This window comes from Myotis myotis, unplaced genomic scaffold, assembly GCF_014108235.1.
Source record: "Myotis myotis isolate mMyoMyo1 unplaced genomic scaffold, mMyoMyo1.p scaffold_m19_p_7, whole genome shotgun sequence".
Classification (NCBI taxonomy): domain Eukaryota; kingdom Metazoa; phylum Chordata; class Mammalia; order Chiroptera; family Vespertilionidae; genus Myotis; species Myotis myotis.
Window position 1 is genome coordinate 91986049 of NW_023416379.1, and position 15556 is coordinate 92001604.

The 15556-nt window shown below is 54.2% G+C and overlaps 1 protein-coding gene across 3 annotated transcripts in view; it reads right to left on the reverse strand.

Moving 5' to 3' along the window:
• Positions 1-64: 64 nt before the first annotated feature.
• The window catches only part of PNPLA1 (patatin like phospholipase domain containing 1), a 43901-nt gene continuing 28409 nt past the window's right edge, over positions 65-15556 (reverse strand). The window contains exons 6-10 of one of the 3 annotated variants that reach the window (XM_036317120.1): positions 12164-12736; positions 9142-9220; positions 7528-7653; positions 4677-4782; positions 65-4002 (exon numbers count right to left, since the gene is read on the reverse strand). In XM_036317120.1, the coding sequence (XP_036173013.1) occupies positions 3997-4002; positions 4677-4782; positions 7528-7653; positions 9142-9220; positions 12164-12736 (890 nt within the window). In that variant the 3' untranslated portion in view covers positions 65-3996. Of the gene's footprint in view, positions 4007-4676; positions 4783-7527; positions 7654-9141; positions 9221-12163; positions 12737-15556 lie in introns of all 3 variants that reach the window. The other 2 variants (XM_036317119.1, XM_036317121.1) reach the window with 2 other exon arrangements.

Genomic DNA, 15556 nt, shown 5'->3' on the forward strand with positions numbered 1-15556 from the left:
AAATGGGTCTTAGTTTCAAAAGTACATTGAACCTCTCACCAGAACACCCACATGCATTTGAACATGCATTTGCGCCTCTATGTGCGACACATCATTTATTCAGTTGACAGGGTCCACAGGGACTTGTAGACGCCGCCCAGGAACTCTGTAGGCCAGAGAGGGACGACCTACGCACTGGGGCTCGCGGTCTCAGACCTTGCAGCCCTGCGTCCTGTAATTCTATGGGCAGAGAAAGGAAGCCGGTGCCTTGCAGCCTCGCATGGGCGTTTGCCGAGAGCGAGTGAGGAGTGTGAAGGTTCTGAAGATGGCATAGGCCCTTGTCCACTGTGTCATCGTCAGACAGTGTTCTTACAGCCACAGTGCGGTAGTTTTCAGGAAGTGGGGAGGGTTCCAGCTGGCTCACCATGGGCTGCACGGCGCGCTGCTCAGGGGCACCTGGCCCAGGAAGTGCTAGTCACCTCTGGGCGTTGCGCATTTGTAGATTTCTGACGACAATTTTCCAGCTCATGCAGGCTCTCATTTGTGTCCAAAGGTGAAGTGTGGGCCGTCAGGGGCTCTGCCGTCTACCCAACTGAACAGTTTCAACAGCTTGGCCCCAGGGAACCATTTCCACGTGCCATCACCTACATGCACGCCCGCAGGGCTAGAACCGCAGCCTGGCCACAGGGGAGGGCTGCTGACACCTGGCTGGCAAACTCAGTCTTGTCAATGAGCACCATGGGGTGGGGCTGGGGAGGAGAAGCCCCGGGCAGAGAGGCCTTGGGTGTTCAGATGGGACTGACCTCAAACCTGAGGCAAAGTTTAGGAATCGCAACTAATCACATTCTGAAAGTCATTGAGTGTTATTGCTGCTAAGAAGGGTGTGTGTGTGTGGGGGGGGGGGGGGGTGCGAGCTATTTATGGGTTTATCTTAGGTGGTGTGTAGGAACACAGCGCCAAATGTGAAGGATGGGAACCAGTTTTAAATGGGGGTCAGGAGCCTTCTGTTTGTGGTTTCTCATTCGGAACGATGCTTTTTAAGCTGCATGCGTGTTTGGTGTGAGCTCCCGATGCTGGCATCTGTCTCATTTTTGTACTGTGTTATTTGGACAAATAAACAATTTGCACAGAGGTCTCAGGTGTGTCATTCACAGTGGAGACAAGATGGGGGCCCACAGCCACATCCAGGCCAGTTATGTGCCTACAAGGCTGCGGGGTCGGCCTCCTCGTCCAGCCGGGGACCGTCTGGACGCTTTCCCGGTGTCCCCTCCTTGGGTGCCACCTTGCTCAGGCAGTGACAAAGGTGCTCCGGGCTGGGCCTTGGGTGGGAGAGGCTGCCCACAGGCTGACGACCTTGGAGACAGACACTTGCCCTCCAGACCTGGCATCCTGCACCTCTGCGGCTCTTAGGGTGACCGTTCCTTGTTTCGTCCAGGAAAATGTGGGCCCGGCCTCATTCTCAATCACCTGTTTTATCCGTCCTTAAATCCTGACGCCCAAACTGTCGCTCAGAACCAGGATAGACTTGGCAGAAGCCAGTGCGTGGTTTGGGTCTGGAAATGTGGTCTCCACCGGAAGGCATCGCAGGCCTCCTTTCCCCACTCAGATCACATGGGAGTTCTGCCGTGGCTCCTGGGGGAGGCGACCCTGTTGTGTGGTGGCTTGTGTTCTTTTCAAACTACATTTCCGTTCCCCGAGCCCGGATGCTCACGGGAATGCTCTGTGGAGGGAGGAGAGGGCAGCGCTAGTATCCTCACCTCCCAGACGAGGACGCTAAAGCTCAGAGTGGGCGGTGCCTTGTTCAAGATCACAGAACCCCTGTTATAATGCCCCCCTTACTGACTAATCCAGCGGTCCTCACGGGCCTCACGGACCTTTAACCCATTAACTCATATATCAAACCAGCACTTATCGAGCACTTATCACGTGCCAGGGCTGATGTGAAAGACACAATCCTGCCCTCAGGATGCTAATGGACCTCAGTGGTTATGGGACTTTCGTGCCATTGGGAATACAGGGTGGGGGACACCGTATGAGGGTGGGCCTCCCTCGATTCAGACCACGGAGGTTTGCAAGTGCCCTGCAGTGCACGCGACCCTGCTGCTTTGAAAGGTTTGAAAGGCGGGCAAGTAACATCAGGACATAATTAAGCTAATTTCTCACCCTGAGCAGTCAGGAGGCTAAGCGGGTGAGTCTGAGACAACGGGGTCAGCAGAGAACTGGTGAGTTGGGGGTGTTAGCTGGTCACAGAGGGCCGCACCGCCACTGTCATTCAGATTCGCTTGTTTGGAAAACCAGTGTGTTCTGGCCTTGGCCCCAGTGAGGCCTCCCCGTTTCAAAGCAGGTGACTGGCTTCAAAAAACAATCCATTCGTGTGTTTTTTGTTGTTTTTGTTTTTAAGAGCATAAAAAGGAGAAAGGAACTACTTAGGGTTACCAAATTTAGCAAATAAAAATATGGTGGCCCTGTTAAATTTGAATTTCAGATATACAAAAAAATAATAATAATTGCAATACTGGGGACATACTTATACTAAATAAATACTCATTATTCACCTGAAACACAAATTTAACAAAGCTTCCAGTATCTTATCTGGCAGCCCTGAAACTAATGCAAGAACAATTCTCTTGATTACCTCAAATGGGGGAAAAGGAAATTAAGCAAAATGAAGGAAAATATATAAGGGGACTTTCTGATACTTATAACTACAGCATGAGAGCAGCTGGGCTCTGAATCCGGGCTCTGAGCTAGACAGCAGGTACTACCCTGTGCAGTTCTCCCTTGCACACCAGGGGACACGCACTCCTGAGCTGTGCAAACTGACCCTCCCCCTCCCCATGGCTCAGGCCTCCGGGCACAGCCATCTGCACAAGGAGAGGCCTGCAGCGGAGGCCCGGGCTCCCGGAACCAGGCGCTCCCTGGGCCACAGAACCAGGCAGGCAGGGGTCCAAGTACACCCGAGACTTGACTCTGCTCAGGCCTCTCCCAGGCACATCCGGGTCTTCCGGGCAGAAGCTTCTGAGGGGCTTGCGAAGACTCGTGTTCCCCGACGTGGTCTCCTTACGAGCAGGCTCCACCAGGGCCCCCTTCCATACGCCCCTTCCCTCCGTGGCTAAATCTGCTCCGTCCTCCTGGTGCCCAGCCCCGTTCAGGGCCGTCTCCCACCCCGCCCCTGGGTTTGGGGTTCGAGGGCTTGTTAGGCAAATGCATCTGAGGCCTTGGACAGCCTGGGCGCCCTCACTGGGCCGGTCGGGCTGGAGGGGCTCCTTTTCCAGGACAGGCTGGGGAAACTGAGGCTGGAGGTGTCTTTCTTGTGGCACATTTCACTTCGTTTCGGTGTGAACAGCGGAGTCTGCCCTCACTCAGGCTGGGGGAGGGGAGGGACGTCTGGCCCCATTTCCTCTACAGCCACACGGACTCAGGGAGGCCAGAGCCGCCAGCCCCGCTCGCTGCCCCCCAGTTCCCGGAGCCGGAGCCGGGGAGGCTGCCGCAGCCTCAGCTCCATCAGGGGCTCCAGAGGCGGCGGCCAGTCCACGTGGAGCCTTCAGTGAACAGGAAACAAAACTCAAGAACTTGGTCTCTTGACCCCACAGGAAACGGGAGCGTGTCCATGGCTCAGCCCTGCCGGACCCTCCAGAGTTTTGCCCCGTGGACTAGATCCCGCGGCTGGGACCCATCTGGCCCACGCTGGGGCTAGGGCTGGGGCTGGGGCTGGGGCTGTGGGGGGGAGCAAGGCCCCGGGCCCGCCAGCAGGAGGGCTGCGCTGCATGCTCCTCAGTTCCCGTCCTGGTCCGCCCGTCTGTCCAGAGCAGGGGAGTGGAAGCTGAGAGGATGTGAAGACAGGAAGGTGCTCGCCCGGGGAAGCAGGACCCTCTACACCAACAGGCTTGATAGTGGGTGTCACCCTGGTCCCCCAAAGGCCAAGGGCGAGAGGACAGCATCTGAGGACAGTGGGGAGAAGGCTCGGCTGGGCTCCTCAGGTTCTCTCCCGTTCCAGCTCGAGTTCTCGCTCTCGGCTCACAGCTTCCTGGAGGAAGGACACAGACTCATCATTGCTAAGTCCCTCGCCTCGGACTTCCCTCCGCGACTCCCAGGGAGAACATTCTCACAGCTGCGTACCCTGGGGCATCCTGGGCATGTGCCAGGCCCCACCATGGCCGCCTGACGCGTCCAAATCCGAACTCTCCATTTACACCAAAAGACAGAAGTTCACTTCGTTACTAAGAGTGTTTGAAACATTACAAAAGCCCGGTAATATGTGGGTTTTCGGGAAGGGGAAGAGGCGGAGGCCCCGCACGCTGGCCAAGGATACACTGCCCACACAGGCATAGGCCCCGCGCGAGCCTTATGGCACATGTTATCGTACGGCTTCCCACGCTATTTACACAGCTCTGTCGCTCTGTGTGTCACTCATACAGATTTCTGCAGTTAGCAGGCAATTGTTCTAACAAAAGCAGCGCATATGACAACCTTCCACAGCTGGCAGTCAAGTTCTCAGGGAAGGGGTGCTGTTTTCTTAGTGCACAGGCAGTGCATGGGCTAGTGTTGGCCTTGACTGTGACCAGGAAGAGGCCAGCGGGCGGGGGGCGGGGAGGGGCAGGAAGGAAGCGGGGATGAGGGTACTCAGGAGTCACCACAGCATCCCGGGACAGGGCAGCCGTGTCTGGCCTCCAGGGACACCCTGGGGAGTGCCACACCTCGGGGCTGCTGCATTCCTGGGTCCCGCTGGGGTGAGGCCTGTAGGTGAACCACACAGTCTTGGAAGCGGAGAGCGCAGAGAAGTCGGGTGGGCAGGGAGCAGGCCTGGGTGTGAGGAAAAAGGAGACAAAAATGGGGGATGGGAAGACCTGAGTTCCAAATGCTCCTCTACCTGCTGTGTGACCCTGGGCAAGTCACTTGCCCTCTCTGGGACACTGCAGGAAGGGACCTGCCGAGCCCCTTGGAGAAATGCTGGATGTGAATGTGCATATTCCTGGATACTTTCCAGTCTGACTGTGTTATTCTAGTGTTTAAACCCTGTGATGACTCCTCAGCACCACAGGCAAAGCCCAACCTCCTTAGCACGGCACCCCGCCCCGCCACGTCTTCTGTGCACCTCCAGGCCTCTCCCTGCCCAAACAGAGAAACAGGACTAGACCCTCTGACTTCCGACTCTGAGTCCAGCTCTGGTGGCTACCATGGGTGGCCAACGCCTGGTGACAGACCCCTGGATTTGGATCCTGCCTCTGCCACCATCCAACTGTGTGACTTTGAGGATGTTCCTTAACCTCTCGGCGCCTCAGTGCTTAGAGCCTAATTAACTGCTATATAAATTTTAGCTGTAATTTCTACGCTCACATTCGAACAGGTGGAAGTTCCATAATGACTCAAAGGAGTGGCTCTCCAGTGTGGAAATTGGGGGAGTCTGACAGACTTGGTAGCAATTAGGGAAATCTGAGTAGCAAGTAGCAAGATGGACCTCTTCCCGTTCCACTTGCAGCCTGCAGGCGGTCTCTCAATTTATCCTCTTTCCACTTGGAGGCCAGTTACACAACCCGAGTGAGATGACAGACAAGGTGAGCAGAGGAAAACTATGCTGACACATATATCTGGCCATGCTCAGAGAAGGACAGCTGGAGCAAAAACTGCTGGTCCTGGGACGAAAGGGCCAGGGAGCAGGCTTGACCCCAGCCTGTGGCCCAAGTAGAGCTATTCCATCCAACCCATAGGCCCAGAAAGAGAAAAACGAACGTTTGCTTTGTAATGCGTTGAGATCTGGGGTGGGTTGTTTGTTATGCAGCATTATCATAGCAGCAATAACTGACTAATACAACTGCATCATAGTATGTATGGAACACCTACACTGTAGCTTTCATTCTAGCCTCTCTCGTTTTTGGGGGGAAGAATATCAGCTGGGGACCAGGAGTTTACACAGGACTAGCCCGTGGATGAGACGGTGTCCCTGTGATTGTAGTTTGGGAGACAATGAGCAGATCACGCCTTCTTCTCTATGCCTAGCATTTTTGAGCTTCTCTTTTCTGCACCCTACTACCCTGGTCTTTGAAGCTCAGAGCAGTGAATCTGTGTGGAGTTACTTCAGCTCAATTGGTGAATTGCCTCCAGGCAGTTTCATAACCTGATCTGGAAAGGAGCATTGCGGACAGATCAGCACGTGTGACCACCGACCACAGAGTCTCCCACAGCTTATGAACGTTGTTTTGTCTGTCTGACCCCAGCCCGCTTCTTCCTAAAGCACCTGGATTCCTAGGAGTTTGTCACCAAGCTGAACTGCAGAGTTCCCACTGCTCTGACGTGTGGGGAGAGGCCTGGCCCGGGAATCAAGGGCCTGAGTCGGGGCTGGCTCCCAGATGGCACTCCCACGCCCCCGGCAGACCTGCCCCCATGCTCCTGGCCTGAGCTGCTAGGGAGAGAGATGTAGACACTCAAGGTCAGGGAAGTCTTGGAGTTGGACACCAAGGCGCAGAGTGAGAATAATCCCAGGCTGCACTGACCCAGTGGCCACCAGGGGCCGCCAACTGCTTGCTGGGCCCTGAAGCCTCCCTGCCCATCCCGAAGGTGCCTGGAGGTCTGCCCCGCTTCCGGTGGCAGTTCTGAAAACCTCCTCCCCACCATACTGCTTCCCACCACCCACCAGGTACCTACTCGCCCCCATCCCTCTGCCTACCCAGGGACCCCTCCCCGGACAGGAGCACCCTGGAAGGATGTCCCTTAGAATGATTTAGGGATTTTTCCTCTGAGCAATAAACGCTTGAAGAAAATTAAATAGCAGCACAGGTCTGTTCCTTCAGAGAATACTTTGATAATCCAGCAAAGTAATTACAGGTGATACCAGCTTGGTTTGTGTTTGAGGCTGGTGCGCTGGATTTGCTAGTGTGTATTTATGGATCCATGTGACTAAAACAGAAGCTTGGTAAAAAAAAAAAAAAAAAAAAAAGAAGGCTTGGTTTCTATGGGGCTCATAGTTCGTCAGATCAGTAGGTTTTATTCTTGTCTTTGGCCTGAAGTTCAAAGTTCAAGAGAAACTCTTGGAAGTTGGGATTGAGTTTAATTCACCTTTGATTTCCCTGGAGCCTGGAAGAGTGCTGGGGGCTTACTGGGTGCTCCGTCAGTGTCGATCAGTGAAATCAATGACAATATAATATAGTCAAAAAGCTATAAGCAGCCGGCCTAGGCTGGCGAGGGCTTTTCGCTGTAGGGTGGGAACCGTCAGGGGCTCCACGTGTTGAGGGTCATGTGGGATTGACCTGTCTAGTTTGTTTTCAGGGGCAGTTCTACCCAGGAGCTGAGAGGCACTGGCCCGCCTCCGGGAGTCATATGACCTTGGCCTCTGCTAGTTGTTGGCTGCTGCTGCACACCTTGCTCCCTGCGAAGCACCGTACATAGGTGACGTCACTAAACGCTCACTGAGTGAGCCCGTGGCTGATCGCGGATCTCATGTCGGGCGCGTCCTATCCCAAAGCCCAGGTCCTAACCCCACCCGGTAATCTTCCTGCAGCCCATGCCCACGCCGCTCCTGCCCGTGGATGTAAGAACGTCAGCCATGCTCACTGCACTTTGCTGCCTGGCTTTTTGGGTCGCGGATGTCTCGGGAAGCCTTTTCTGGTGCCGCTCGTCTTTGGTTTGTTCTTCTTGAACGCCTTGTTCACCCAGTTGGAGTCTCCGGGAGGGCTCACCCTGGGCAGAGAGAGGCGGTAGCGGTTTGTTAGTGACCGTCCTGTGCCCCCCCCCCCCCGCCAGGGCCCTGCTCCAGCTGAGGAGGTGTCAGACACACCAGAGTGTGGCTCTGGGCCCGGGAGCGTCGGAGTTCCCCGCGGCCTTTATTTTGTAATCAATGAATATTTATTTGTCTGAGGAACATGCCAACTAGTCAACAGAAACTCTAACTTTTATATGGTTATATGTCAATGCAATAAAGTGTAAATCATGTGAACAAAATGCATACTTTATGCCCAAGCACCAAATTATTAAATGTATGCAAACTCTGCCCTGGCCAGTTTGGCTCAGTGGATAGAGTGTCGGCCTGCAGACTGAGGGGTCTGGGGTTCAATTCTGGTCAAGGGCACATGCTCAGGTTGTGGGTTCCATCCCCAGTAGGGGGCGTGCAGGAGGCAGCCAATCAGTGATTCTCTCTCATCATTGATGTTTCTGTCTCTCTCCCTCTCCTTTCCGCTTTGAAATCAATCTATAATAATAAAAGGGTAATATGCTAATTAGACTGGATGTCATTCCAGAGGTGTTTCTGGATGAAGCCGGGGGGTTGGAGGGAAGTCCGGGTCTCAGGTGCCAGAGGGAAGCTGGTGCCGGCAGCTGGGGGAAGGAAGGCCGACTCTTGCACGAATTTTGTGCATCAGGCCTCTAGTAAAAATATATTTTGAAAAATTTATGCAAACCCATTCAAAAAGTTTTATATTGAAATTATACTGGGAGAAGGAATCGACTCTGTTTTAATGTATTTGCTATGACGTGATATGGAGGGGCAGCATGAAAAGTAAGGGGCCCTGCTCTCCCAACCCCTGCAGCTGTGGCCAGAGAGAAGCCCAGCCACCACCAGAGCTGCCCAGCGGCAGGGAGGGGTGAGGCTCGGGGGGAGGTGCCCGGTCCGCCCTCTGACCTCCTGCTGGTGCCTTGCACTGGCTCGCCCACTGCTTTCCAGCCAGTGGGGGAGCCTGGGAGCTTAAAATCATAGAGGTCCCCAGACCCCCTCGGAAGGGCTGCAAAGATGATCACGGAGCACGTGTGACACGACCCCGACCGCTGACGTGTACCATGAGAAAGGTTTTTCTGGGGACCACCCACAACACAGGAATGTTAGCCTCTTATCGTGCTGGCAGCAATGAACCGGGTGAAGGGAGGCCCTCAACTCATCGGCGCAGCGGCCGCTAGGGCTGGGGTGCTCTCGTGAGCCGTCACCAGTGTCCCTCTGCACTTGAAGGTGCTGCCCAGTGCGCGGAGCAGGGAGCTGAGGAGAAGGGCACTGTCGGCGTGAAAGGCCCCTTTCCCACGCAGGGTCCCCACTGAAGAAGACAGAAGAGGGCGGTGGTCTGTAACCACACGGACTGGAAAGGGATCCCAGTGTCCCCGGGGCGGGGAGCGAGGCGGAGGTGTCCCTTAGCTTTCCCGCATCCCAGGCGAGACCTCCGTCCCAGCGCAGGGGAAACTCACGCGGCGTCCGGCGCGCTGCTGGTCTCCTGCACGGCCGCCGGGGGCGCGGAGCTTCGGGGACTCAAAGAGGCCGGAGGAACTGCAGCCAAAAGGAAAAACGCAGGAGACAGGAGTGAGACGGCGCGGGGAAGGGTGCTTAGTCTTTTTATTTATTTGTTTGTTTGTTTGTTTAATTTTTTTTGTCACCCATCACGTCACCAGCATGCTGCTCAGCCAACAGGAGGCAGGCCATTTCATAAACAGCACAAAGGCAGGGAAATTTTCCCATCATGCAAAAGCTACTGTCTGTACAGCATTGTGTAGGTTACAAAGCGTTTTCATCTACATTACCTCATTCAGGGCAGGCCTGCCTGTCCCCTCCCTTCCCTGTTTTTAAGAAAGACACAGCGAAATGATATGACCAAGTTCTAGACAGGACCGAGGAAAGACCAAACCCCTCTCTAACCCCCAAAGTAGATAAGGGGGCCCTAAAGCTTAAAACATGAAAAACAAAACAAGTCTGTCTCCATTTCTATTTTACCTTTTTTAAAATATATATATATTTATTGATTTCAGAGAGGAAGGGAGAGAGAAAAATATCACTGATCAGAGAGAATCATTGATTGGCTGCTTCCTGCACGCCCCCTACTGGGGATGGAGCCCACAGCTCGGGCATGTGCCCTTGACTGGAATCAAACCTGAGCCCCTTCAGCCCGCAGGCCGATGCTCTATCCACTGAGCCAAACCGGCTAGGGCCATTTTGCTTTTTGCCAAAGTTTTCCTCTTTTGTCCTGAACTACCTGGGCAGTTGTGTCTTCCTCGTTTTTTGTTAGTGTGAACCTGGAAATTGACGAGGTGCTGCTCGGTAGTGCTGCCAGTGGTTAACAGCGTGACATCAGAAATGTTTAGTCTTTTCTGATATTACAATCGGAAGTAAGCGAGAGTGTTCAGAAAGAACAGCGAACTGTCGGTTCTCAAATTCTCGTCTGTGGGACCAAAATCTTACTGTGCCCTTGACCGCGATGCAGTGGAAGGACTGAGGCTGACCCTCCATGTAACATCATAACGTCCCTCACAGAGCAGCCATGCGAGGGAAAGTGCCAGAAAAACCCACAGGGGCCCCGACCTTCCATCACCGGCTCCGTGGACTGCTTTTCTCATTTTTTTAAATAAAAAATATTAATACTTTATGACTATGCTCTTAAGTGCATTGCATGTTTTCAGGGTCTGGGGATATATAAAATACGAAGATTAATATATAATTATGTAACTAAAAATAACATGGACTCTATTTAGATTCCTCTACCTGAAGTTCTTTCATTTGGGGGCCTGGTGGATATCGCAAATCTACTTGCAGTTCCTTTGTTGGGGGATTTTCCCAGGGCTTCTTGTAGCACCCCACCCCCTGCCACATGGCCCTCACTGTAGGACTGACAGCGCTGAGCCTAGGGGGTTCCTCCCTGCCCACCCCCCACAGCTGGCTTGGGATGCCACAGCGGCTCGGCCGGGGGCTACACAGGGGTCCCGCCTCGCAGACTGAGTTGAGGGCGGTGCTGTGCACTGTAGGGTGCTCAGCAGCATCTGGCCTCCAGGCATGGCCAACGTCTCCGGGGTAATCGCCCCCAGCTGAGAACCGCTGGGCTCTCTGCACCTCTGTCCACCCCCAGGGGGCGTGAGGAAGCTCAGGATGGCTCAGGCACCTGAGGATCGCTACCTTTAGGCACCGGTGTGATATAAAAATACATGCATTTTATTTCACAAGAAATAGAGAGTATGTGAAACACTTGGACCAATTTTCTGACTTTTACTATCCTTGGATTTTTTCTCATTGCTAATCTGTGCTACTGTTTACCCTAATAATATGGAAGTTTGGCTGCTGGGCCGTAAGGACCCTTCATTCCATGATCTGGGCCCTGTCCCTTTGCCCCCCCCTGACCATCCTCTTCATCCTGAATGTACTCTGCACTTTCCTGCTTTGCACCTGAGCTTCTCGAATAAACAAAACCTGACCTGCTCTTTTCATTCCGTCGATTCCCATCCCACAGACCAGGATGGTCAATATCCCGCCTTGTCAACCCGCCTGTCATCTCCCAGAGGCCTTCCTTCCTCCCCCGAGAGCAGTGATCACATCCTCCATAAGCACCAGCACCAGGTTTAGAACCGAATCACGTATCTTGTATCTTTGAGTTGGTTTCCCGCCACCCCCTCTGCCGGAGGGGAGACTCCCTGAGGCGAGGACGTGAGAACTGCTCCTCTTTGCAGCCCCAAGAAGGTGCTTCTCAAACAATCTGCAGCAAAGAGCCCATTTTTAAAATCTTATTTACGACCCCATGGACTCGTGCTTCGGTGGAATACAGTCAAATGGAGGAGGGAAGCCCTTCCTCGCCATGGCTCGATCTTATTGCCACCGGGGGTGGGGAAGGTCCGCCGAGGGCCTTACACGGCCGAGAAATCAGTGGGTCTGGCCCTGCCAGGGCATTAATTAAATGTTTGACCAAACATGGCAGGCTAATTTTTAAGTTATAATTTTGAATGGCCTGCGAATGCTGTGATAAATACCCAAGTGGCTGTTGGCAGAAAAAAGGTTCCCTACCCCACCCCGCTGCACATTTCTAAATGCTTCTCTCAGTTCCCATGCCCATTTCATCGTGAACTAGTGACAGATAGTTAGGGGACCGGCAGGGTCCACAGACCACCCTTTGAGGAGCACCGTCCTGGACTCAATAGCACTTACCAGGACAGCAGTCCCAGAGGTAAGCGGGCAGGAGAGCCACCTGGAGGGCTCGTAGAAAGGACAGCTGGCCCCACCCCCCGAGTCTGCAGCTTAGCAGGTCTGTGGTGGGGCCTGCAAATTCCCGTTGCTGCTGGTTGGAAACCTCACTTGGAGACTCACTGGGCTACAGAAACGAACAACTATCGGGTACACTGCCCTCGTGTGGCTGCCTGCCCTCGGAAGCAATGGTTTGGGCCACCATGTTGTCCAGCTGAAGGGCTGCAGACAAGAGGAAACCCCGAGAAGCCGTGAGAAGCCAGAGGCCCCTACCTTGGGGCTGTGCTGAGCCCGGCTCCTCCGCAGCTGGCTGAGCAGGCGACGTCGAAGAACATCGAGGCAACGTGTGAGGTGCCCCTGCAGCTGAAGGCCCCGGAGGTGGCTGGAAGGGTGGGGACTCAGGTGGTGATCCAGTCAGCTGTACCTGCTGCTGTGGTGACACAGGTGACAGGCCAGGTGAGGAGCTGGGCGGCGAGGGCACAGCTGGGAGTGATACAGGTGGCAAGTCAGCTGGAGAACGCGACGATGCAGAGCCCAGGGTCGATGCAGGTGACTGCTCAGATGAAGAGGCAGGTGGTGAAGCGGGTGACTCCACAGGCCACTCGTGTGTGGATGCAGGTGTCTGTACAGGTGGGGACACAAGTGGGCCGCGGCCACCGCTTTCTTGCTCTTTGCGATCGCATTGTGTGGGAAGTTGCGTGGATTCTTCCAGACTGGCCTGCTCTGATTGGAGGCTTGGCTCACTGTGTTCCGGGCACGCGCTGCCAAGGGCGAGTTCTATCTGGCAGTACACTTCCACCCGGGGGAAAATCACCCTCTTGGAGGGAGAATTAAGGTAAGCAGCGTCTAGGAAAAACAAGCATGGGTCACAGGTGGCATTTCTAACCTCCGACATCAGCATGGTGTTTGCAAAAAACGCGTTTCCAAGTTACTGTCATAAACAGGATTATTTCTCACCGGTGGCCTTTCTTTACTTACTTGGATTGACATTGAGTATTTGTGGGTTAATCCACGTATTCAGTGGATATTTATTGAGCATCTCTGTGTGGCAGGCACTGTGCCTGGCACTGAGGAGGCGAAGGAGACAGAAACAGGTGTGATGGTTTCTCCCCCCGGAGCTTACAGCCCAGGGTGGGGGCAGGCCCTGACCGCCCAAATAATCTCAAGTTTTAATCAAGACAAGTGTTAGGCAGGGGAGGAACCTGGCCCTAGCAGAGAGGGACGCAGAGAGGACTTAACTGGGAGGCTTCCCCGAGGGAGGGGCATTTAAGCTGAGATCTGAAGGCCGCGTGAGTGGTCCAGGGGATGGTCAAGCAGGATGGGGAGGAGAGGTCAGGCAGAGGGAGCAGCATGCACAAAGGTCACAGGCCCGAAGGAGCACCAGACGTGGGGTCCTGAAAGGTAGTGTTGCTGGAGCCTGGAGCGCGAGGGGGGGGGGGGGGGGGGGGGCGGGGGGGGGGGTCTGAGGAGCAGGGACCAGGTCGCTCAAGGGCTCGTAGGCAGCACTGAGGACTCTTAATTTTCATGGGGACCATGAAGCCTCCTAGGCAGGGAGGCGCCCCCTGACTCTGGCTTTGACAAGGTCGCTGTGGCTGGGTGTGGAGACTCACTGACAAGGGCACAGGGGGCCGGGGAAACCTGTCGGGCGGCTGCGGATCTGTGTGGGGCTTGCGCCTGGAAGAAGGTGAAGGAAGTAGAAGTTCTGTTTGGGAGGTAAGTGGGTGAGGATCGGTGAGGGACTGATGGGGGCTGCGGGGGGATAGGTGGCTTGTACAATCAGATGGATGTTGGTGCTGTCTACTGAGAATAGGCCGTGGGTGGGGGGGATTTGCCGGGCGGGGGTGGGACGGAGGAGAGCTCAGGTTAGGAGCTTGTTTGGGGACATGCTGAATTTGGGGGCCTTGGAGATGCCCGAGGAGAGACCAGTGGGCAGTGTGCGTGTGGATTTGGATTCTAGAGACGAGGGTTAGAGGTTCATATGTATTGGGAGCCCGCCGGGGCTGGGGCTGTGGTGGTGGCTGTGCAGGAGACTCCTAGGGACGGAAGGCAGGTGAGAGGAGGGGCCGGGATTGAGGCAGACAAGCAGAGGGGCCCAGGGCAAGTTTCCTAAAACAAGCAAAACGGGGAAGATTCCAAAGCCGCTGGGAAGAGGACCCGCAGCCCAGGAGAAAACATTTACAAATAGTATTCCTGACAAAGGGCGTTTATCTAGAATTCGTTAAAGCTCTTAAATGAGAAACAAACAATTCCGTGTTTCAGATGGGCAATGAGCCAACTGAAAGAGCTCCCTCTGGCCAAAGCTGGGACAGTTTGAGTCAAAACTTAGAGTTGAATAATAACCCAGAGAATAAGATGAGTGCCCAGGAGTTCACACATAAACAAGCAAGACGGCTGCCTAAGTGATGCAGACGAGACCCGTCGTCCACGCAGAAGCGGCCCACATGCTTTATGGGCGTCCTGACCTTAAGGACATGGAGGAGGGTTCCTGGCCTTTTCCGTGTGCGCTATGCATAGACTTCCTCCCGGAAAGCACAGGGTGGGAAGAGGAGAAAGGGTGACTTCACCAGGAGAACCTGACCGGCACCGCTGCAGCCGGGTGACCACGGTCACAGCATCCGTGACCGTCAGGTGGGCGCAGGCGCCCTTGGTGGAATGTGCTGAGGCGGCACTTTGCCTCTTGGGTCTTGCTTCCTCCAACCCATGTCCCCGTCTACTCATGGGGCAAACGCCAGACGGACCCCGACTGAGGGGCAGTCTACAACGTCTCTGGCCAGGACTAAACCCTGCCAGTCACTAAAAACAGGGAGAGTCTGAGAAACTGTCACAAACAGGAAGAGTCTGAGAAACTGTCACAAACAGGGAGAGTCTGAGGGGGCATGACAACGGCACGCGGCGTGCTCTCCTGGATGGCGTCCTGGGTCAGAGTGAGGTCCTCAGGCAGCAACTCAGGAAGTCTGCGCAGAGTGTAGCCTTGGTTACTAGCACACTGTAACACCTAACAAAGGGAAACCTGGGTGCGGGATGTACGGAAACGCTGTACTGTTTTTATATTTTTCTGTAAATCTAAAACTGTTCTAAAAACAAAGCTTATGAAAGGTGTAGGGGGAAATGGGCAAAAGAGTTGAACAGACACGTCCAAAGAAGCTCTTTGGACGACTAATAAGCAAATGAAAAGATGCTCAGCCTCATCAGCCACTAGGAAGAGGCAACTTCAAGCCAGTGAGACGCCGCTGCACGCCTCTCAGGACAGCTCAGATGGAAAAGACCTGCCACACCAGTGTCGGTGAACACGGGAGGGGGGGACCTGGAGCTCTCCTCACAGCCGGAGGGGATGGAGAATGATACAGACGCTTTGGAGGACCGCGGGGTGGTCTCCTAAAAAGCTAAATCCGCATTCTGGGAATATGCCTCAATCTGCACATGTCCAGATGAATTGAACATCGAATCTCAAAGAGATATTTGCACGCCCATCCATTGCAGCATTATTTACAATAGCCAAGAGGTAGAAGCAGCCATATGTCCACTGATGAACAAATGGCTAAAGAAAATGAGATATATACACACGTTGGAATATTACTCAGCCTTAGAAATGAAGACAGTCCTGTCACATGCTACAACATAGATAAACCTTGAGAACATTGTAAGTGAACTAAAAGGCAAATACTG